The 23,585-nt window shown below is 44.7% G+C and overlaps 1 protein-coding gene across 2 annotated transcripts in view; it reads right to left on the reverse strand.

Annotated features, from left to right (window-relative positions):
• LOC124555242 (dihydropyrimidine dehydrogenase [NADP(+)]) overlaps positions 1-23,585 on the reverse strand; it is a 285,759-nt gene that overhangs the window by 51,534 nt on the left and 210,640 nt on the right. For both annotated transcript variants that reach the window (XR_006968528.1, XM_047129102.1), the window contains exon 17: positions 4,380-4,610. Coding sequence is in view for 1 of the 2 variants with exons in the window: in XM_047129102.1 (XP_046985058.1) it covers positions 4,380-4,610 (231 nt within the window). In the remaining variant the exon portion in view is untranslated. The remainder of the gene's footprint in view (positions 1-4,379; positions 4,611-23,585) is intronic.

Raw genomic sequence — 23,585 nt, forward strand, 5'->3', positions numbered from 1 at the left:
CTCCGTTACTGGTTACACAGTGGACAACTAATGAGACATGTCGAAATGGAGGGGTATCGGCTACAGATGGCCCATCATTTCAAATATCTTGCCAGTGTTGTCTCCGTTACTGGTTACACAGAGAAAGAAATCGCCCAGAGAATCCAAGCAGGTAGTAGCTTCTATCAAATTGTTAAAGATATGATATGGAACAAGAAAGTACCACTAAAATTTCTGAGAGTCATCTATGAAACCTATTACAGTCCGGTTCTGACATATGATTGTGAAGCATGGACCATCACAAGTAAAGACACCAGCAGAATTCAGGCAGCTGAGATGAGGTTTGTACGTAGCATGGGCTGAAAGACACGGAAGGACAGAATCAGAAATGTGGAAATCCAAAACAAGGTCCAGTTTTAAGACTTCAAGATAAAATAAACTTGCAGCGGCTGAGATGGTATGGACGTATTCGACTGTAACGAATCATTACATTCCGCTATGTCATAGGTAGAACTATTATGCTTGAAACAGAATGTATCTCTATGTGACAAATTAATATCTTTTTCCAATTCTGTATACTTTTTTAATAGAAAATGCTAAGTACGATAAGTCTTCTTCTTGTTGCTATTCCTTCTACATCTACATCTACATCTACATGATTACTCTGCAATTCACATTTAAGTGCTTGGCAGAGGGTTCATCGAACCACAATCATACTATCTCCCTACCATTCCACTCCCGAACAGCGCGCGGGAAAAACGAACACCTAAACCTTTCTGTTCGAGCTCTGATTTCTCTTATTTTATTTTGATGATCATTCCTACCTATGTAGGTTAGGCTCAACAAAATATTTTCGCATTCGGAAGAGAAGGTTGGTGACTGAAACTTCGTAAATAGATCTCGCCGCGACGAAAAACGTCTTTGCTTTAATGGCTTCCATCTCCACTCGTGTATCATATCTGCCACACTCTCTCCCCTACTACGTGATAATACAAAACGAGCTGCCCTTTCTTGCACCCTTTCGATGTCCTCCGTCAATCCCACCTGGTAAGGATCCCACACCGCGCAGCAATATTCTAACAGAGGACGAACGAGTGTAGTGTAAGCTGTCTCTTTAGTGGACTTGTTGTATCTTCTAAGTGTCCTGCCAATGAAACGCAACCTTTGGCTCGCCTTCCCCACAATATTATCTATGTGGTCTTTCCAACTGAAGTTGTTCGTAATTTTTACACCCAGGTACTTAATTGAATTGACAGCCTTGAGAACTGTACTATTTATCGAGTAATCGAATTCCAACGGATTTCTTTTGGAACTCATGTGGATTCTTGTTGTTCCGACCGCCATCCTGTAAGGTCACGTATCTTTTACGTTCTGTAACCTTATTTGAATACTAACAGATATGAGCTTAAGTATGTTTTTATTATCTAATAATGTGATTGACGCCTTTTACTAATTATGTGTAAAGCTTATGTTAACGTTTCAGAATCTTAAATTCGTTGGAAGTCGCTGGTTTGGTAACGCAAATTCGCTCGCTATCGTTTATGCATTTTCATTTCTACAAGTCTAGCCTGCACTCTAATGTTTTCTACGAAGTCCGATTATGACTGCTATTATCTTGCAAATTATTTCATTGCATTGAAACTAAACATGAACACGGTCTTGTATCATCAAGCATTTCCGCTTTCCAACAGCGACTTCTAGGTCTGATGAGTTATTAACATGAAGGTAACATGTGTTTAATCAATTGAAGCAGTTACGCGAAGCAGAACTTGATTCTAGTTCATTATTCTAAAACTTAGGTTTTCATTAGTTTCTATTTCTCTTGCTGACGCTAGTGTGCTGTCATCTCGTTATTACTTTTAGTCTCGAAAACCTGTTAAAGAAATCCACACGGGTCGAAATAAAGCCAACGGATCCGATAGCACTGGTCTCAGTGGGATATTGGGCTTATGAACCTTAGGTAGGCAGCCCATATAATCTAGAAGGGTAAGCTTCCGTTTTGCAAAGATATTTTTTATATAGCGTGGAATGTCAGATCCCTTAATCGGGTAGGTAGGTTAGAAAATTTAAAAATGGAAATGGATAGGTTAAAAGTTAGATATAGTGGAAATTAGTGAAGTTCGGTGGCAGGAGAACAAGACTTCAGGTCAGGTGAATACAGGGTTATAAATTCAAAATAAAATAGTGGTAATGTAGGAGTAGGTTTAATAAGGAATAAAAAAGAGGATCGCAGGTAGGCTACTACGAACAGGATAGTGTACGCATTATTGTAGCCAAGATAGACATGAAGCTCACGCCTACCACAGTAGTACAAGTTTATACGCCAACCAGCTCCGCAGATAGAATACTCTCTATTCTGAAGGTTGCAGGGGTAAAATACAGGGATCGAAAGGCTGTTTACAATTTGTACAGAAACCAGATGGCAGTAATAAGAGTCGAGGATCATGAAAGGAAAGTAGTGGTTGGGAAGGGAGTGAGACAGGGTGGTAGGCTATCCCCGATGTTATTCAATCTGTATATTGAGCAAGCAGTAAAGGAAACAAAAGAAAAATTTGGAGAATGAATTAAAATCCATGGAGAAGAAATAAAAACTTTGAGGTTTGCCGATGACATTGTAATTCTGTCGGAGACAGCAAAGGACCTGGAAGAGCAATTGAACGGAATGGAGAGTGTCTTGAAAGGAGGATATAAGATGAATATCAACAAAAGCAAAATGAGGATAATGGATGGTTCAAATGGCTCTAAGCACTACGGGACTTAACATCTGAGGTCATCAGTCCGCTGGACTTAGAACTACAGTCACCTAACTAACCTAAGGACATCACGCACATCCATGCCCGAGGCAGGATTCGAACCTGCGACCGTAGCAGCAGCGCGGTTCCGGACTGAAGCGCCTAGAACCGCTCGGCCACAGCGGCCGAAGAGGATAATGGAATGTAGTCGAATTAAATCAGGGGATGCTGAGGGAATCAGATTAGGTAATGAGACACTTAAAGTTGTAAATGAGTTTTGTTATTTGGGAAGCAAAATAACTGATGATGGTCGAAGTAGAGAGGATATAAAAGGTAGACTGCCAATGGCAAGGAAAGGGTTTCTGAAGAAGAGAAATTTGTTAACATCGAGTATAGATTTAAGAGTCAGGAAGTCTTTTCTGAAAGTACTAGTATGGAGTGAAGCCCCGTATGGAAGTAAAACATGGACGATATTCGGTTTAGATAAGAAGAGAATAGAAGCTTTCGAAATGTGGTGCTACAGAAGAATACTGAAGATTAGATGGCTAGTTCACGTAACTAATGAGGAGGTACTGAACAGAACTGGGGAGAAAAGGAATTTGTGGCACAACTTGACTAGAAGAAGGGATCGGTTGGTAGGATATGTTCTGAGGCATCAAGGAATCACCAATTTAGTACTGGAGGGCAGAGTGAAGGATAAAAATCGTAGAGGGAGTCCAAGAGATGAATACGCTAAGCAGATTCAGAAGGATGTAGGTTGCAGTAGTTACTTGGAGATGAAGAAGCTTCCACAGCATAGAGGAGCATGGAGAGCTGCATCAAACCAGTCTCTGAACTGAAGACCACAACAACAATAACAACAACAACAACAGGATCCTTTTTCAACTTTTTATAAGTGGTAGGATCCAAGAGGTCACTGACGTTACTGTGGTAGTCTTCACTCTTCAACACAACGGTAACACTGCCTGTATCAGCGGTAAGTACGATAATATTCTTGTGCTCATCCATCTTCCGTAACTCATTCTTTTCTCCTTGAGACAAATTACTGCTAGGTGGCTAAGCTTTACGTAGTATCTTGGCTGTTTCTACCCTAATTTCATCGGCAGAATGTGATGGTAACAGACGAATTCCCGCTTCTATATTAGCTACAGTATCCTCCGTGGGAACCTTCAGTGGAGTAATTGCAAAATTTCCTCCTTTTGAGAGAACAGAAACGTCTTCCTTAGATAGTTCTTTTCCGGACAAATTAATGACCGTACGGGAATTGTCTGTAACCGGTGTTTCCTGTCTGCCCTTCTGTAAATTGTCAAACTTTTTCTTCTGCCTATTAGAAGACAGTTCTGCACTACGTTCCATAAATCTAAATGTTTGCCTATCCACCTTATTCCAATCACAAAACTGTACTGTGTCGCTAATAAATAAATGGAGATTTAACAGATGACTGATAGGTACCGCCAGTCCTCGACGTGTTTGATGAATCTGGTCCCGGCCTAGCAGTCAGTCGTTGGCTAATCTCGGGAGATGTTGGCAATGAAACGTCACGAGGAAGAATTTCTACTGTTCGACCACGGCATCTTAGCTCGGAAGTTTTAATTAATGAAGATGCAGGCCGTGGAAGCCTACACGTTATGATTCCAGCGTGTTAGCTTGTAGAAGATTGCCTCTCACCTCGTCCACGACGGCGACGACTTGCTTGGTGTTGTCGAGAGCCTTGTAGGCGCCGATGTGTGGCAGCGCCTGCCCCACGATATCCTGGACGCTGGGCACCGGCTTACGCGGTTGATGCGCAGGCCTCAGCGGCTCGGAGGGTTTGCTTGCACCCAGGGGCTCCTGCTTCCTCTTCATCTCCGCTATGATCTCCTCTCGTCTCTGTAGATGCTCGCCGAATTGAGGCAAATTCTGCAAGCAGGAAATGAACAAGATGTATCAAAAAGAATCATCCGACTTGGCACGACCATATTTCTGAAACTAATAAACGTATACAAAGAATTTTGTTTCTTCATGAATGGGAAACTCAAAAAAATTTTTTTTTCATACCTTCTCATAGATGTTCAATATGCCCCTCTTGAGATGCACACCATATGTCAATGTTCCCATACTGCAGCGAGCATGTCTTGAGCTACAGTTCCACAGCTGCTGTTATGCGATGTCTCAGTTTGTTCATTGTTGTTGGTAAGGGTGTAAGACATCGTGGTCTCCTGACCTTCATTGGTTACATATTCCACTCTCACAATCATATTCCGCACATCAAGATGCTTCATTCGAACCCAAACTCGATAAGATAAAGTCAGTGCTGTATGAATTCATGTAAACGATATGCAAATAACAAGTAAGCGCACCGTGGTTGAAATACTCGAGGCTGGCGTACACACATACATTCCAGACACGACCATCACAAGAGCTTTTAGTTCGAGAGAGGCAGACCACACGCTGGGAGACCGGTCCCTTCAGAGGACGAGTCAACCTCGACCGCCTGTGGAGCAGACAGCGTTTGCCCGAGTGAAAGGAAGAACGACCTCGTGTTTGGCATAAAAGCAAATTCCACTACTTTGTGTGGGAGCGCACATTCTTTACAAATATAGCACGTAGTTTCAGAGATTTTCACAGGGAGACAGCAAACGCCAAACGCCGATGCTACAGATTTCCGGATTGGTCGCCTTAAACGAAACGTCATTCTCCCGTTTTAGAAGAGCAATGCTGATTGGCAGACGATATTCTGATGCCTTGAGCTGAAGGAGTAATGGAAGAGACTGAAAGATATACCCCTTCACGTCTGACGTGGAGAGGGGCCGTTCCATTGTCGCTCTTGGAGCGAGAACACGTAACGAGAGCGTGCGCGCTCGTACGTGTACTCAAAGAGCGAGGAACAAGTGTCTCCTCAGTACTTCACTGGGAGAGCACTTCTGTCGAGAGTGAATCAGAGTGTGAGTCTGTATTGAGTCCTTGCGATTAAGCGTTGTTCATTGTGTTGGCTGCCACACTTATTGTGCGGTGTGAACGGACAGAGTTATAGTTAAACGACTGCGAGCGAATTTTTGAGTGGCATCGCAGTGGACTGGTTATCTGGCCGGTGTACCACGCCAATAGTTAGACTAGGGGCGAGTAAGAGTCCTTGACTTCATCAAGGCGTAGGGAGAGTTTGATTGGCGAAGGTCAATCCAGATAGAATGAGAGTTATCTTATATGTCAGCAGCGAGCGGCGCAGACAGCAGTCATCGCAGCTTACAGTATTGTGCGCTACAGCTCTTGCGAGCCCCATATTTCCTCCACAACAGTACACTTCACTGCATTTCACACACGACAGCCTCGACCGTACCTAGCAACATTCTAACAGATAATTATTCAAGTTGAGTAGGGCGGCTCTCAGCCAGTCTGACAAGTCAATAACAATCTTAAACTTTGTATAGAAATTTCATTGGCGAATCCTATCCGTAAGAGGTAACTTCACATTCCGAAAAGAACCCCGAAATAACTTTTTCAGTTCATAACTAAAAGTGCCATTGTAATTACTCAGAATTTTTGCAAAATAAATAATAATTTTCGTTAGCTTCGTGTTTTTCTTACACTAACTAGCACTACTCCAGTACCCAAGTATCCCATTAGTTACGTAAGAAATTTTGTGAATTTTTGTGTCATTTCCTTACAGCGGACGACTCGAGAAGATATTTATTGCTGAAAGTTTTTCAGGCATTTCTCTTTAGAACGTTAGGAGCGTCTGTCTGACTTCTGTAGTAGTGTGGGGGTGGAAATTGCGTCTTGCAGGAGCCACAGGGTAAAGGGTACATCTCAGATTAATCCATTGCGCAGAATGACAGAATAGCACCCACACGTCACCACAGAAGGGGGCACATAAACAGAGTCTTTTATAAACTCCCCACAAGAAATAATCACATACTGTCAAGTCCGGTGACCTTGGAGGCCAGTAATGTAAGGCTGAATCATTTGGTCCTGTGCGACCGATGCATCGTTCAGTAATCCTTTGATTTAAAAATTCCCGCACTTCCAGGTGCCATTGTGGCGGGAACCATGCGAACCTCGAGAGCTTTGTCTTTCCAACGGTACGTTTTTCACGCACATATCTCAAATAACATAATAATTATGATTTTTTAAAAATCGGATAATTCCTTTTGATACAGCCTGTACTCCGTAGCTGTTTATAAAGGCAGTATCGGGTTGGCCTCTGAAATATTTTAATAACCAATTTAAAGCATAACCATTTAAGGCATTTTGTAAAGAACAAAGACCAAGATGTTGATCGAACAGAAAATACGTCGTAGAGCTGAGTCACGTACAACAAGCGGTAATACTGACAATCCCTAGAGCAAACTCTGGTGGAATTCGCAGATGCAGGAGAGAAGAAACAATCTTCTGAAGAATCCATACTGTGGTCATTCGCCCGTTCAAATTTGCTATGGTTAAGTCATATGTAAAAAAATTACTGCTCGATGGCATCCTAATGTGTTAGAATCGATGTAGTAGGGATATGATTGAGTGAATTAACAGACGTTTTCTGTGACTAAAATTGGATGGCCGCCCTCAAATTAAAGGTATACTGGATAGTGCGTTGACCATTCGGTTTGTGTGGTAGAGAGAAGTGGGAATCGCCAATAAGCGCCGAACCACCTCCACGCGCTAAGGAAATCCAGAAACAACGCTATTAATTGGTGGAGGTTACGCTACTGGATTCCGTAACGATCTGCATGGTCAGACACTTGACTGGTGTAACAGCCAACGCACAGTGCATGCAATAGTGAAGGAACGTAATTTTTGATCTGTGGCTTTCCCAGCGTATATAATCGTTCTTTCTGTACACCAGCTTAACGCGTGCAGAAGATTACTACGAGGACGTCAAAAAACAACGTATGGATGTAATAAGAGACACATGAGTGTTATAAATGTACTGTTAGAAAATTTTGATAGTTGAATTTATCTAATGAGGAGCATAACGTGGAAGATTATAATACAACGACGCGCAGCTACAAATTACGGAAAGCAAACTGGGAACTGTTGCATTCTGAGTTCAAGATACGGCAGACAGATGGAGTACGATTGTACTTGTATTCTTGTGAACAAAAATGACGAAGAGCTCGTAGATGCCATACTAGTGGCAATGAACAGAAGAATTTTAGTCACAAGTTAGTACAGAAGGAAAATCAAAACACTATAGAGCAGAGTCCTGCCCAGCATCTGACTAAAGATTCCCACAGGGCTCTTTGTATGGACCAGTGTTCTGGGATATTTGTCTGGAAACTCTATTACAGAAAGTAGGCGAACTATCAAAAGGATTCATGGCCCACGCAGACGACTTGACAGTAGTAACAAGAAACCGCAGGTCAAAATTAGAAGAAAATTGTCAATGTGTTGTGTCGTTGATTCATACTAGGTGCTCAGAAAAAACTGAAAATAGCTAGGAACAAAACGTTATACATTGTGCTCCAAGGGTATCTGTCATGGATAAGAAATCCAACAATAAGAAAAACCAATAATTTGGTTCACATATATGCGGTAACGAGGTACTTGAGTTGTACGTAAAACACTCACACACATTTCAAAATTGTCTGCCAACGAGTTCTTAGCCTCGTAAACAAAATTGCAGAAATTCACCTGCGTAAGTTCCACCTAGGCTTAAAAAATACCAGACTGGATCATGATTCTATTCTTGACTCAACTGTAGATTACACTTCAAGTACGTGGGCGCATTAGATAAGACTAGTTGAACCTAAGCAAGCCCTACGCAATGTGCAGGGGGCATATTTATACGATTTACAGAATGTATACAGGAACACTTCTGCGGAAGCTCTTTTCATCATGTTAGGAATAATGTCTCTTAGACCCGGCAGTTAGAAAGAAGGGAGCGCAATACTGGTTTCGAAGAAGACAAACAGAAAAATTGTCCAAGATATTAGGGAAAAGAGCGAACCCCAGGGAAGAAATCGCTCCGTGCATTATGATAGAATCACAGGAGGACTGGAATCCAGGTACAACGGGTCGTCGGGTCTATGAGTTCTTTCCCTATATTAAGGGGAGACATAAGAGTAATTTAATCGTACCCTTTAGAGGTGTGATCCATTTCCTTGTAAGTCATGGATGGGCCTTATCTTATGCATCTGGATAATATAGGACGACGACTTAACGGTAGCTTTCTGTGGAGAAACTGGAACAGTGGACCATGTTGTTCGCCAATGTATTCACTTAACGATACGTATTGCATAAAAGCCTTGTGAGACGTGGTGGTCATATTTTGCACTTATAATAAGACGCTCGTTTTATTTTATTTCTTTAAGCCTTACGCGTTTCCTGTCGATGCAAACTATCGCATCCAAAGAATCGTATTAATGGTAAGCGCTGCTGCACAGCGGAATAAATTTATTGTACAAGCTTAAAATTTTATTAAAATTCCGCCAGACAAGCTCAGAACGGAGTAGTTTGGAGCTGAACTGATGTGCCAATCATTATATCAGTAGAGCCTATCTCCAAAGTTAGAGACTTCGAGAACAGGACAGGCAAAAACGCAAAAACCTCTGGGCTACTTAGCAATGCACTGTGTCGTAACATTATGTAGTTCCGCATCTGAGCACCGCTAGAAAGTCAAACGTTGACAGCAGATCGAGCTCGACGACCTCGAATCATTACAGAAATAACCACAGCAAGGCAAGGGGCGCTAACAGGTCCGATAAATGGGGACAAACAAGCTCTTGTACTCAGAGCCACCGGCTCATAGGTGGGAGTTCGGTTCCTATGAAAAACGCAACTTTCGGAGGAAGTCCGTGTCGAAGAACCAGTGAGAAAGACCATCAAACGTGATAGTACTCATTTATCCTCCTTACACGAGGCATCACAACAACGTTTAACCAGGCAACGCCGGTCCACTGCTATTTGAGTATGAGAAATCGGTTGGAAACTTTCCTCATGTCAGCACGTTGTAGGTGTCGCCACCCGCGCAAGCCTTGTGTGAATGCTTTGAAAAGCTAATCATTTGCATATCACAGCATCTTCTTCCTGTCGGTTAAATTTCGCGTCTGTAGCAAGTCATCTTCGTGGTGTAGCAATTTTAATGGCCAGTAGTGTACATCTTGCGGACTGAGCTTGCCTTGGCCAGCTGTGCACGCAGTGTGGGCAGCGAGCGGCGGCAACGACGTGCTGACGAGGCGTCAGCATTCCTTCGCGCTACGTGCTCCCCGTGCTCGGCTGCTGCCAGCAGCTTTGAAGAAGCTAAGCCTCTGTACACTTTACTCGACCAATAAACGTATTTACAGATAACGCTCTGTCACTGACACCTCTGGACCACTGGGCTATTCACACTCACACTTCGCTTGACTTCCCAATTACAAAGCGATTCCAGATTCGCGTCGTAACATTGGCGTCAGGGAGTGGTGCTAGCACGTAACAAAGCAAACGATTAAGTTGGACACGATACTTTGTATCAACACGATGTTGTTCCTTGAGAATAGCGTAAAGGCATAATGCCAAAGTGGGTCAAATGACTCTAAGCACTTTGGGACTTAACATCTGTGGTCATCAGCCCCCTAGACTTAGAACTACTTAAAGCTAACTAACCCAAGGACATCACACACACCCATGCACGAGGCAGGATTCGAACCTGTGAACGTAGCAGCAGCGCGGTTCCGTACTGAAGCGCTTAGAACCTCTCGGTCACATGGGCCGGCAGCATAATGCTAAAACGATTAAGGATGAGAGAAATAAAATAAATACTTGCGGTCAAGACGAGCGTTTTGTTATAAGTATTCACTTCAGAGACGTCGTGTAGTACGGAAGAGTTGAAATAGGGGATGAAATAATATACATCATACGGGGAGAATCATTATGACGTAAGTTCAATACAATATTTAAAAAAATATCTAAGAGAATGCTGGAGATTTATCTTAAATGAAAAGAGAGTACAACATATGAGTCACCCTAAAGAACGAATCATATAAATGAATATGGGAGTAATAGAAGATTGCGGCGAATATACACTCCTGGCCATTAAAATTGCTACACCAAGAAGAAATGCAGATGATAAACATTGGACAAATGTATTATACTAGGACTGACATGTGATTACATTTTCACGCAATTTGGGTGCATAGATCCTGAGAACTCAGTACCCTGAGCAACCACGTCTGGCCGTAATAACGGCCTTAATACGCCTGGGGATTGCGTCAAACAGAGCTTGGATGGCGTGTACAGGTACAGCTGCCCATGCAGCTTCAACACGATACCACAGTTCATCAAGAGTAGTGACTGGCGTATCGTGACGAGCCAGTTGCTCGGCCACCATTGACCGGATCTGGAGAATGTGCTGGCCAGGGCAGCAGTCGAACATTTTCTGTATCCAGAAAGGCCCTTACAGGACCTGCAACATGCGGTCGTGCATTATCCTGCTGAAATGCAGGGTTTCGCAGGGATCGAATGAAGGGTAGAGCCACAGGTCGTAACACATCTGAAATGTGACGTCCACTGTTCAAAGTGCTGTCAGTGCGAACAAGAGGTGAACGAGACGTGTGACCAACGGCACCCCATACCATCACGCTGGGTGATACGCCAGTATGGCGATGACGAATACACGCTTCCAATGTGAGTTCACCGCGATGTCGCCAAACACGGATGCGATCATCATGATGCTGTAAACAGAACCTGGATTCATCCGAAAAAATGACGTTTTGCCATTCGTGAACCCAGGTTCGTCGTTGAGTACACTATCGCAGGCGCTCCTGTCTGTGATGCAGCGTCAGGGGTAACCGCAGCCATGGTCTCCGAGCTGATAGTCCGTGTTGCTGCAAACGTCGTCTAACTGTTCGTGCAGATGGTTGTCGTCTTGCAAACGTCCCCATCTGTTGGCTCAGCAATCGAGACGTGGCAGCACGATCCGTTACAGCCATGCGTATAAGATGCCTGTCACCTCGACTGGTAATAATACGAGTCCGTTGGGGTGCAGCACGGCGTTCGGTATTACCCTCCTGAACCCACCGATTCCATATTCTGCTAACAGTCATTGGAACTCGACCAATGCGAGCAGCAATGTCGCGATACGATAAACCGCGATCGCGATATGCGAGAATCCGACCTTTATCAAAGTCGGAAACGTGATGGTACGCATTTCTCCTCCTTACACGAGGCATCACAACAACGTTTCACCAGGCAACGCCTGTCAACTGCTATTTCTGTATGAGAAATCGGTTGGAAACTTTCCTCATGTCAGCACGTTGTAGGTGTCGCCACAGGCGCCAACCTTGTGTGAATGCTCTGAAAAGCTTATTATTTACATATCACAGCATCGTATTTCTGTCGGTTAAATTTCCCGTCTGTAGCACGTCATCTTCGTGTTGTAGCAATTTTAATGGCCAGTAGTGTGTGTACTAAACTGTATGTTTGGGAGTGCCAGGAGTTGTGTAGACATCGAGGCTGTCCTCCGCGACATGTTGTAGTACGGCTACAACAAGCAGAACACTGGATATTCTCCACGGTGCAGCGTGCGTCCGTCCTGGATTCCTCGAGTAATTATGAAGATCTCCTTAGCAGAGGACGTAAGGCGCTGATGATGGCACAGAGTGGGAGTGTTGGAACGTTAAACAAGTATGAAGCCATTCGACGTCAGTGGAAGCTTTTAAAGAAATGTTGTGTTCATGTAATGAGGTGTCTTTAGCTTGGTCAGTGTCTCCCCTATCCGCGTAACACTATGCTAACGCCGGACGCCGAAAAGCACTTTTCTAGTCCAGTCCATTTAACAAAATTAAACTCGTCATACGGAAGAAAGTAATAATTATTATTACTGTTATAACATATGTAGTTGTCTGTAACCTAAGAAACGAAAGGACCGACGTCTTAAGTAATACGTAGTTAAGGTAGTATGTAGTTAAATTTCGTTAGGAAATGAAATATTTCTGTAAAAACTGTTATTAAGTGAAATTATAAAATAATATTTATAATTCAAGACGAATTCATTATCGGTGACCGTTGAGAATAAGAAGTCGATGTGACTTCAACGTCATCATCTATTCCCCTTCACGGCAAGACGTGCATTAAAAAGGACAAGGACACTTTTAACTATTCGAGCAGAATAGTCATTAGATACAACAAAGTAAGTCATTGATATTACTGTGCAAGAAATGAGAGAACAATATTTTAATTGTAACTTATTTTTTATTACTACACTACATCTAGATCTACATCTACATGGCTACTCTGCAATTCACATTTAAATGCTTGGCAGAGGTTTCATCGAACCACAATCATACTATCTCTCTTCCATTCCATTCCCGAACAGCGCGCGGGAAAAACGAACACCTAAACCTTTCTGTTCGAGCTCTGATTTCTCTTATTTTATTTTGATGATCATTCCTACCTATGTAGGTTGGGCTCAACAAAATATTTTCGCATTCGGAAGAGAAAGGTGGTGACTGAAATTTCGTAAATAGATCTCGCCGCGACGAAAAACGTCTTTGCCTTAATGACTTCCATCCCAACTCGCGTATCATATCTGCCACACTCTCTCCCCTATTACGTGATAATACAAAACGAGCTGCCCTTTTTTGCACCCTTTCGATGTCCTCCGTCAATCCCACGTGGTAAGGATCCCACACCGCGCAGCAATATTCTAACAGAGGACGAACGAGTGTAGTGTAAGCTGTCTCTTTAGTGGACTTGTTGCATCTTCTAAGTGTCCTGCCAATGAAACGCAACCTTTGGCTCGCCTTCCCCACAATATTATCTATGTGGTCTTTCCAACTGAAGTTGTTCGTAATTTTAGCACCCAGGTGCTTAGGTGAATTGACAGCCTTGAGAATTGTACTATTTATCGAGTAATCGAATTCCAACGGATTTCTTTTGGAACTCATGTGGATCACCTCACACTCTTCGTTATTTAGCGTCAACTGCCACCTGCCACACCATACAGCAATCTTTTCTAAATCGCTTTGCAACTGATACTGGTCTTCGGATGACCTTACTAGACGGTAAATTACAGCATCATCTGCGAACAACCTAAGAGAACTGGTCAGATTGTCACCCAGGTCATTTATATACATCAGGAACAGCAGAGGTCACAGGACGCTTCCCTGGGGAACACCTGATATCACTTCAGTTTCACGCCATGATTTTCCGTCTATTACTACGAACTGAGACCTTCCTGACAGGAAATCACGAATCCAGTCGCACAACTGAGACGATACCCCATAGGTCCGCAGCTTGATTAGAAGTCGCTTGTGAGCAACGGTGTCAAAAGCTTTCCGGAAATCTAGAAATACGGAATCAACTTGAGAGCCCCTGTCGATAGCGGCCATTACTTCGTGCGAATAAAGAGCTAGCTGCGTTGCACAAGAACGATGTTTTCTGAAACCATGCTGATTACGTATCAATAGATCGTTCCCTTCGAGGTGATTCATAATGTGTGAATACAGAGTATGCTACAAAATCCTACTGCAAACCGACGTCAATGATATAGGTCTGCAGTTCGATGGATTACTCCTACTACCCTTCTTAAACACTGGTGCGACCTGCGCAATTTTCCAATCTGTAGGTACAGATCTACTGGCCATTAAAATTGCTACACCACGAAGAAGACGTGCTACAGACGCGAAATTTAACCGACAGGAAGAAGATGCTGTGATATGCAAATGATTAGCTTTTCAGAGCATTCACACAAGGTTGGCGCCGGTGGTGACACCTATAACGTGCTGACACGAGGGAAGTTTCCAACCGATTTCTCATACACAAACAGCAGCTGACCGGCGTTGCCTGGTGAAACGTTGTTGTGTAGCCTATCGCGATTGCGGTTTATCGTATCGCGACATTACTGCTCGCGTTGGTTGAGATCCAATGACTGTTAGCAGAATATGGAATCGGTGGGTTCAGGAGGGTAATATGGAACGCCGTGCTGGATCCCAACAGCCTCCTATCACTAGCAGTCGAGATGACAGGCATCTTATCCGCATGGCTGTAACGGATCGTGCAGCAAATGGTTCAAATGGCTCTGAGCACTATGGGACTTAACATCTGAGGTCATCAGTCCCCTAGACTTTGGCCTACTTAAACCTAACTAACTTAAGGACATGACACAAATCCACGCCCGAGGCAGGATTCGAACCTGCGACCGCAGCAGCCGCGTGGTTCCAGACTAAAGCGCCTAGAACCACTCGGCCACCCCGACCGGCAATCGTACAGCCACGTCTCGATCCCTGAGTCAACAGATGGGGACGTTTGCAAGACAACAACCATCTGCACGAACAGTTCGACGACGAATGCAGCAGCATGGACTATCAGCTCGGAGACCGTGGCTGTGGTTACCTTTGACGCTGCATCACAGACATGAGCAAAGGCGATCTACATCTACATCTATATCTACATTTATTCTCCGCAAGCCACCCAACGGTGTGTGGCGGAGGGCACTTTACGTGCCACTGTCATTACCTCCCTTTCTTGTTCCAGTCGCGTATGGTTCGCGGGAAGAACGACTGTCTGAAAGCCTCCGTGCGCGCTCGAACCTCTCTAATTTTACATTCGTGATCTCCTCGGGAGGTATAAGTAGGGGGAAGCAATATATTCGATACCTCATCCAGAAACGCACTCTCTCGAAACCTGGCGAGCAGGCTACACCGCGATGCAGAGCGCCTCTCTTGTAGAGTCTGCCAATTGAGTTTGTTAAACATCTCCGTAACGCTATCACGGTTACCAAATAACCGTGTGACGAAACGCGCCGCTCTTCTTTGGATCTTCTCTATCTCCTCCGTCAAACCGATCTGGTACGGATCCCACACTGATGAGCAATACTCAAGTAAAGGTCGAACGAGTGTTTTGTAAGCCACCTCCTTTGTTGATGGACTACATTTTCTAAGGACTCTCCCAATGAATCTCAACCTGGTACCCGCCTTACCAACAATTAATTTTATATGATCATTCCACTTCAAATCGTTCCGCACGCATACTCCCAGATATTTTACAGAAGTTACTGCTACCAGTGTTTGTTGCGCTATCATATACTCATACAATAAAGGATCCTTCTTTCTATGTATTCGCAATACATTACATTTGTCTATGTTAAGGGTCAGTTGCCACTCCCTGCACCAAGTGCCTATCCGCTGCAGATCTTCCTGCATTTCGCTACAATTTTCTAATGCTGCAACTTCTCTGTATACTACAGCATCATCCGCGAAAAGCCGCATGGGACTTCCAACACTATCTACTAGGTCATTTATATATATTGTGAAAAGCAATGGTCCCATAACAATCCCCTGTGGCACGCCAGAGGTTACTTTAACGTCTGTAGACGTCTCTCCATTGACAACAACATGCTGTGTTCTGTTTGCTAAAAACTCTTCAATCTAGCCACACAGCTGGTCTGATATTCCGTAGGCTCTTACTTTGTTTATCAGGCGACAGTGCGGAACTGTATCGAACGCCTTCCGGAAGTCAAAAAAAATAGCATCTACCTGGGAGCCTGTATCTAATATTTTCTGGGTCTCATGAACAAATAAAGCGAGTTGGGTCTCACACGATCGCTGTTTCCGGAATCCATGTTGATTCCTACATAGTAGATTCTGGGTTTCCAAAAACGACATGATACTCGAGCAAAAAACGTGTTCTAAAATTCTACAACAGATCGACGTCAGAGATATAGGTCTATAGTTTTGCGCATCTGCTCGACGACCCTTCTTGAAGACTGGGACTACCTGTGCTCTTTTCCAATCATTTGGAACCCTCCGTTCCTCTAGAGACTTGCGGTACACGGCTGTTAGAAGGGGGGCAAGTTCTTTCGCGTACTCTGTGTAGAATCGAATTGGTATCCCGTCAGGTCCAGCGGACTTTCCTCTGTTGAGTGATTCCAGTTGCTTTTCTATTCCTTGGACACTTATTTCGATGTCAGCCATTTTTTCGTTTGTGCGAGGATTTAGAGAAGGAACTGCAGTGCGGTCTTCCTTTGTGAAACAGCTTTGGAAAAAGGTGTTTAGTGTTTCAGCTTTACGCGTGTCATCCTCTGTTTCAATGCCATCATCATCCCGGAGTGTCTGGATATGCTGTTTCGAGCCACTTACTGATTTAACGTAAGACCAGAACTTCCTAGGATTTTCTGTCAAGTCGGTACATAGAACTTTACTTTCGAATTCACTGAACGCTTCACGCATAGCCCTCCTTACGCTAACTTTGACATCGTTTAGCTTCTGTTTGTCTGAGAGGTTTTGGCTGCGATTAAACTTAGAGTGAAGCTCTCTTTGCTTTCGCAGTAGTTTCCTAACTTTGTTGTTGTACCACGGTGGGTTTTTCCCGTCCCTCACAGTTTTACTCGGCACAGACCTGTCTAAAACGCATTTTACGATTGCCTTGAAATTTTTCCATAAACACTCAACATTGTCAGTGTCGGAACAGAAATTTTCGTTTTGATCTGTTAGGTAGTCTGAAATCAGCCTTCTATTACTCTTGCTAAACAGATAAACCTTCCTCCCTTTTTTTGTATTCCTACTAACTTCCATATTCAGGGATGCTGCAACGGCCTTATGATCTCTGATTCCCTGTTCTGTACATACAGAATCGAAAAGTTCGGGTCTGTTTGCTATCAGTAGGTCCAAGATGTTATCTCCACGAGTCGGTTCTCTGTTTAATTGCTCGAGGTAATTTTCGGATAGTGCACTCAGTATAATGTCACTCGATGCTCTGTCCCTACCACCCGTCCTAAACATCTGAGTGTCCCAGTCTATATCTGGTAAATTGAAATCTCCACCTAAGACTATAACATGCTGAGAAAATTTATGTGAAATGTATTCCAAATTTTCTCTCAGTTGTTCTGCCACTAATGCTGCTGAGTCGGGAGGTCGGTAAAAGGAGCCAATTACTAACCTAGCTCGGTTGTTGAGTGTAACCTCCACCCATAATAATTCACAGGAACTATCCACTTCTACTTCACTACAGGATAAGCTACTACTAACAGCGACGAACACTCCACCACCGGTTGCATGCAATCTATCCTTTCTAAACACCGTCTGTACCTTTGTAAAAATTTCGGCAGAATTTATCTCTGGCTTCAGCCAGCTTTCTGTACCTATAACGATTTCAGCTTCGGTGCTTTCTATCAGCGCTTGAAGTTCCGGTACTTTACCAACGCAGCTTCGACAGTTTACAATTACAATACCGATTGCTGCTTGGTCCCCGCATGTCCTGACTTTGCCCCGCACCCATTGAGGCTGTTGCCCTTTCTGTACTTGCCCAAGGCCATCTAACCTAAAAAACCGCCCAGCCCACGCCACACAACCCCTGCTACCCGTGTAGCCGCTTGTTGCGTGTAGTGGACTCCTGACCTATCCAGCGGAACCCGAAACCCCACCACCCTATGGCGCAAGTCGAGGAATCTGCAGCCCACACGGTCGCAGAACCGTCTCAGCCTCTGATTCAGACCCTCCACTCGGCTCTGTACCAAAGGTCCGCAGTCAGTCCTGTCGACGATGCTGCAGATGGTGAGCTCTGCTTTCATCCCGCTAGCGAGACTGGCAGTCTTCACCAAATCAGATAGCCGCCGGAAGCCAGAGAGGATTTCCTCCGATCCATAGCGACACACATCATTGGTGCCGATATGAGCGACCACCTGCAGATGGGTGCACCCTGTACCCTTCATGGGATCCGGAAGGACCCTTTCCACATCTGGAATGACTCCCCCCGGTATGCACACGGAGTGCACATTGGTTTTCTTCCCCTCTCTTGCTGCCATATCCCTAAGGGGCCCCATTACGCGCCTGAGGTTGGAGCTCCCGACTACCAGTAAGCCCACCCTCTGCGACCGCCCGGATCTTGCAGACTGAGGGGCAACCTCTGGAACAGGACAAGCAACCATGTTAGGCCGAAGATCAGTATCAGCCTGAAACAGAGCCTGAAACCGGTTCGTCAGACAAACTGGAGAGGCCTTCCGTTCAGCCCTCCGGAATGTCTTTCGCCCCCTGCCACACCTTGAGACGACCTCCCACTCTACCACAGGTGAGGGATCAGCCTCAATGCGGGCAGTATCCCGGGCAACCACAGTCGTAGTCCGATCGGGGGATGCGTGGGACGAGCTGGCCGTCCCCGACAAACCCCCATCCGGAACCCCACAGTGATGCCCATTGGCAACAGCCTCAAGCTGTGTGACCGAAGCCAACACTGCCTGAAGCTGGGAGCGAAGGGATGCCAACTCAGCCTGTATCCGAACACAGCAGTTGCAGTCCCTATCCATGCTAAAAACTGTTGTGCAAAGAAAGTCTGAACTAATCTACAGAGAGCGCAAACCAATCGACACAAAATTTAAACGGTTATTAAAATACAAGATTGCCTAATTAATGCAGTAATGCTGCTATTTGCGCAATGCTGACACTGCTCGGCGGCGGAAGGAGATTACGCGATTTTACACTATTCAGGTACTAAAACGCGATGCTACAACTCTCAAATACTATAATACGCCCGAAATTTATGAATTAAACAATGCAAGTACCAAAAACAAAGAAATTAAGAATTAAACTATGTAACAAATGAGTGAGCTAGGAGTATACGACTTGCTGCTGCAGCTGCTTATCCAACGGCGGCAGGGAGCACACTCAACGACGAACCTGGGTGCACGAATGGCAAAACGTCATTTTTTCGGATGAATCCAGGTTCTGTTTACAGCATCATGATGGTCGCATCCGTGTTTGGGGACATCGCGGTGAACGCACATTGGAAGCGTGTATTCGTCATCGCCATACTGGCGTATCACCCAGCGTGACGGTATGGGGTGCCATTGGTTACACGTCTCGGTCACCTCTTGTTCGCATTGACAGTACTTTGAACAGTGGACGTTACATTTCAGATGTGTTACGAACCGTGGCTCTTCCCTTCATTCGATCCCTGCGAAACCCTACATTTCAGCAGGATAATGCACGACCGCATGTCGCAGGTCCTGTGCGGGCCTTTCTGGATACAGAAAATGTTCGACTGCTGCCCTGGCCAGCACATTCTCCAGATCTCTCACCAATGGAAAACGTCTGGTCAATGGTGGCCGAGCAACTGGCTTGTCACAATACGCCAGTCACTACTCTTGATGAACTGTGGTATCGTGTTGAAGCAGCTGTACCTGTACACGCCATCTAAGCTCTGTTTGACTCAATGCACAGGCGTATCAAGGCCGTTATTATGGACGGACGTGGTTGTTCTGGGTACTGATTTCTCAGGATCTATGCACCCAAATTGCGTGAAAAGGTAATCACATGTCAGTTCTAGTACAATATATTTGTCCAATTCATACCCGTGTAGCATTTGCATTTGTTCTTGGTGTAGCAATTTTAATGGCCAGTAGTGTATTTAATGTTGTAGTTAACTGACAAATGGAGTAAAATTAGTTCTTATGGGGAATATGAACGAGCTATTTTTTGCGTAAAAATCTTAATTCAAGCAAATACACTGACGGAAATGGAAACTGTTACGTGATGAACACCTTGACTAAACGCTACCAAACAGATACTCCAGTATTTCCATGCTTGTTGAATGTGTTGAGCCGGCCGGTGTGGCCGTGCGGTTAAAGGCGCTTCAGCCTGGAACCGCGTGACCGCTACGGTTGCAGGTTCGAATCCTGCCTCGGGCATGGATGTGTGTGATGTCCTTAGGTTAGTTAGGTTTAATTAGTTGTAAGTTCTAGGGGACTGATGACCACAGCAGTTAAGTACCATAGTGCTCAGAGCCATTTGAACCATTTTTTTGAATGTGTTGATTCAAATTTCATTCTTATGTGAGTTTATTTTCAGTTTTTTTTCAGTACAGTGTCGTGCCTACAGATGAAGAAGATGTGATTACGTGATGGCTATTGAACATGGCTGACGTTGCAGGAAGATGAAGATGTGATTGCGTGATGGCTAATGGACGTGGTTAACGTTACTGCAGTTTTTTAGGTGAAGATCGAAACACAGCAGGCCCAGAGAACATGCACATGGACCATATTTCGAACTTTGAAGAAGGTCGAATCATCGGCATGAAAAACTTGGTAGCATCACACCGACGGTTCGCACAGACAGTTGGCTGCAGTGCAGTGACTGCAGGGCAGACGGCGTGTACTCAGGATGGCAGTGTGGCAACAGGAGGAGCCACGAGACCGTAGGATTGTCGCCTGGCTCTGACGAATAGACGGGTGACAATAGCTGATATCCGGGAAGAGGTTAAAGCAGAGTAGCATCGCAAACAGTCGTGACCAGATTATTTGAAGTTGGATTGAGATTTGAAGTAGCCAGGCGTCGTTTACCGCTGACACCGTACCACGGTCAACAGAGACTTGCATGGCGTACAGCCATAGTCAACTAGGTCACTGGGTGACATTCTGTAGTGTTCAGCCATGGGTCCTTCTTCTGTTTTTAGTATTCGTATTGATACCAACGTGTCCGTAGACGACCTGATGAAAGGTCATAGGAAGCAGCGATTCTCAAGGTCCATATCTCAGCAACTCCTTGGATCATGATATGGGCTATGGCAACAGGACTGATTGGAAATTGTAGAGGGGAGGCAGAATGTTCGCCAGTATGTTGTGGCTCGAATCGTAACCCTAGATGACTTACCCATCGTGACCTTGGTATGAAATGGCATATTCCAGTAGGACAATGCAAGAACTCGAACTGTAGTCGACACCACAAACTGCAGGAGAGTGTACGGATCCAACTTTAATTCACTGGCGTCGTCAAAGAGGACACAATATTCAAGAACAGCGTTGAAAAATATTTCATATCCAGAGAGAGATACCAACACAGAGTAACTGTCATCTTTGCCAGTCCAGTGGTAACGCAACTAAAATGTTAAACAGTAAATAAATAGAAACGAAACGAACCATGAAAACGTTAACAGTAATCTAAACAGCGCCTGTAGAACGATTTAAATTAACAATCCTAATAAAATAAATTTAGCGTGTGACAAGAGTACTGAGGAATAGCCTGCAGAAGAATTGTAAATGGAAGTCGAGGAGTACAAATTTATTTATCCTGATTGGATAAGTTTTATGTTGGTCATTGAGGCAGAGACATAACAACTAGGTTGACAGAACACGAATGTAGTTGGAAGGTGCAGTATTGTGACTTAACATCTGCTGAGAATATACTGAGTGAGGGCCACAGCAACCAGTCACAGTCCCATGTCCTCCACTTAGCGAACAAAGGCAAATAACGTAATCTGTTGTCGGCCCTGGAAGTCAACAAGCATCTGACCCCCAGTCCTGATTTAATACTAAACCACCAAACAGGGCTCAATACTTCCCCTCATCTAAATTTCACTAAATCTTTACAGTTCTCTAACGCTTCCCACAATGTCTGTTCCATTCTACTCCTCCATTTTTCCTGTTCTTATTTTTTATTATGATTGTCTACTTACTCCTTATATTCTGTCTTTACAAATGTCAATTCAATGTTTCACGTCGTTTCTGTATCACCTTCTATATGTTACACCTCTTCAAGCTGTTCTTTAGTGCTCTATTTTATTTTATTGCGATTGTTGATTTAATTTAAATTGTTTTATGGGCACCGTTTAGTTTAGTGTTGATGTTTTCTGGTTTGTTCCCTTTACATTTTTTTAATGTTTAACTTCAACGTTTTAACTGCATTACCACTACACTATCAAAGGTGATATTTACTGTGGATTCATATCTCACTCTAGATGTGTAATATCTCTTTCAATGTTTCTCTTAACTACTGTATTCTCTTTGACGACGATAGTCAGTTAAAGTTTTATGATGGTTCTGGAAGCCGAAAATCGGCTTACAGAATAAGTTAATGCTGTTGAACATACATAATATTGTGCTCTTCATTTATAATTAGTATAAGAGTACATGTCTTTGGGGGGTCGTATCTGTTACTGGCATGGGTGCACATTAATTCCAAATGGAATGAAAGATTGATGATTTAGAAATCGTATTATGGTCAACATCTACATCACGTTTGATAAATACACTCCTGGAAATGGAAAAAAGAACACATTGACACCGGTGTGTCAGACCCACCATACTTGCTCCGGACACTGCGAGAGGGCTGTACAAGCAATGATCACACGCACGGCACAGCGGACACCCCAGGAACCGCGGTGTTGTCCGTCGAATGGCGCTAGCTGCGCAGCATTTGTGCACCGCCGCCGTCAGTGCCAGCCAGTTTGCCGTGGCATACGGAGCTCCATCGCAGTCTTTAACACTGGTAGCATGCCGCGACAGCGTGGACGTGAACCGTATGTGCAGTTGACGGACTTTGAGCGAGGGCGTATAGTGGGCATGCGGGAGGCCGGGTGGACGTACCGCCGAATTGCTCAACACGTGGGGCGTGAGGTCTCCACAGTACATCGATGTTGTCGCCAGTGGTCGGCGGAAGGTGCACGTGCCCGTCGACCTGGGACCGGACCGCAGCGACGCACGGATGCACGCCAAGACCGTAGGATCCTACGCAGTGCCGTAGGGGACCGCACCGCCACTTCCCAGCAAATTAGGGACACTGTTGCTCCTGGGGTATCGGCGAGGACCATTCGCAACCGTCTCCATGAAGCTGGGCTACGGTCCCGCACACCGTTAGGCCGTCTTCCGCTCACGCCCCAACATCGTGCAGCCCGCCTCCAGTGGTGTCGCGACAGGCGTGCATGGAGGGACGAATGGGGACGTGTCGTCTTCAGCGATGAGAGTCGCTTCTACCTTGGTGCCAATGATGGTCGTATGCGTGTTTGTCGCCGTGCAGGTGAGCGCCACAATCAGGACTGCATACGACCGAGGCACACAGGGCCAACACACGGCATCATGGTGTGGGGAGCGATCTCCTACACTGGCCGTACACCACTGGTGATCGTCGAGGGGACACTGAATAGTGCACGGTACATCCAAACCGTCATCGAACCCATCGTTCTACCATTCCTAGACCGGCAAGGGAACGTGCTGTT

Source organism: Schistocerca americana, chromosome X (assembly GCF_021461395.2).
Source record: "Schistocerca americana isolate TAMUIC-IGC-003095 chromosome X, iqSchAmer2.1, whole genome shotgun sequence".
NCBI classification, from domain to species: domain Eukaryota; kingdom Metazoa; phylum Arthropoda; class Insecta; order Orthoptera; family Acrididae; genus Schistocerca; species Schistocerca americana.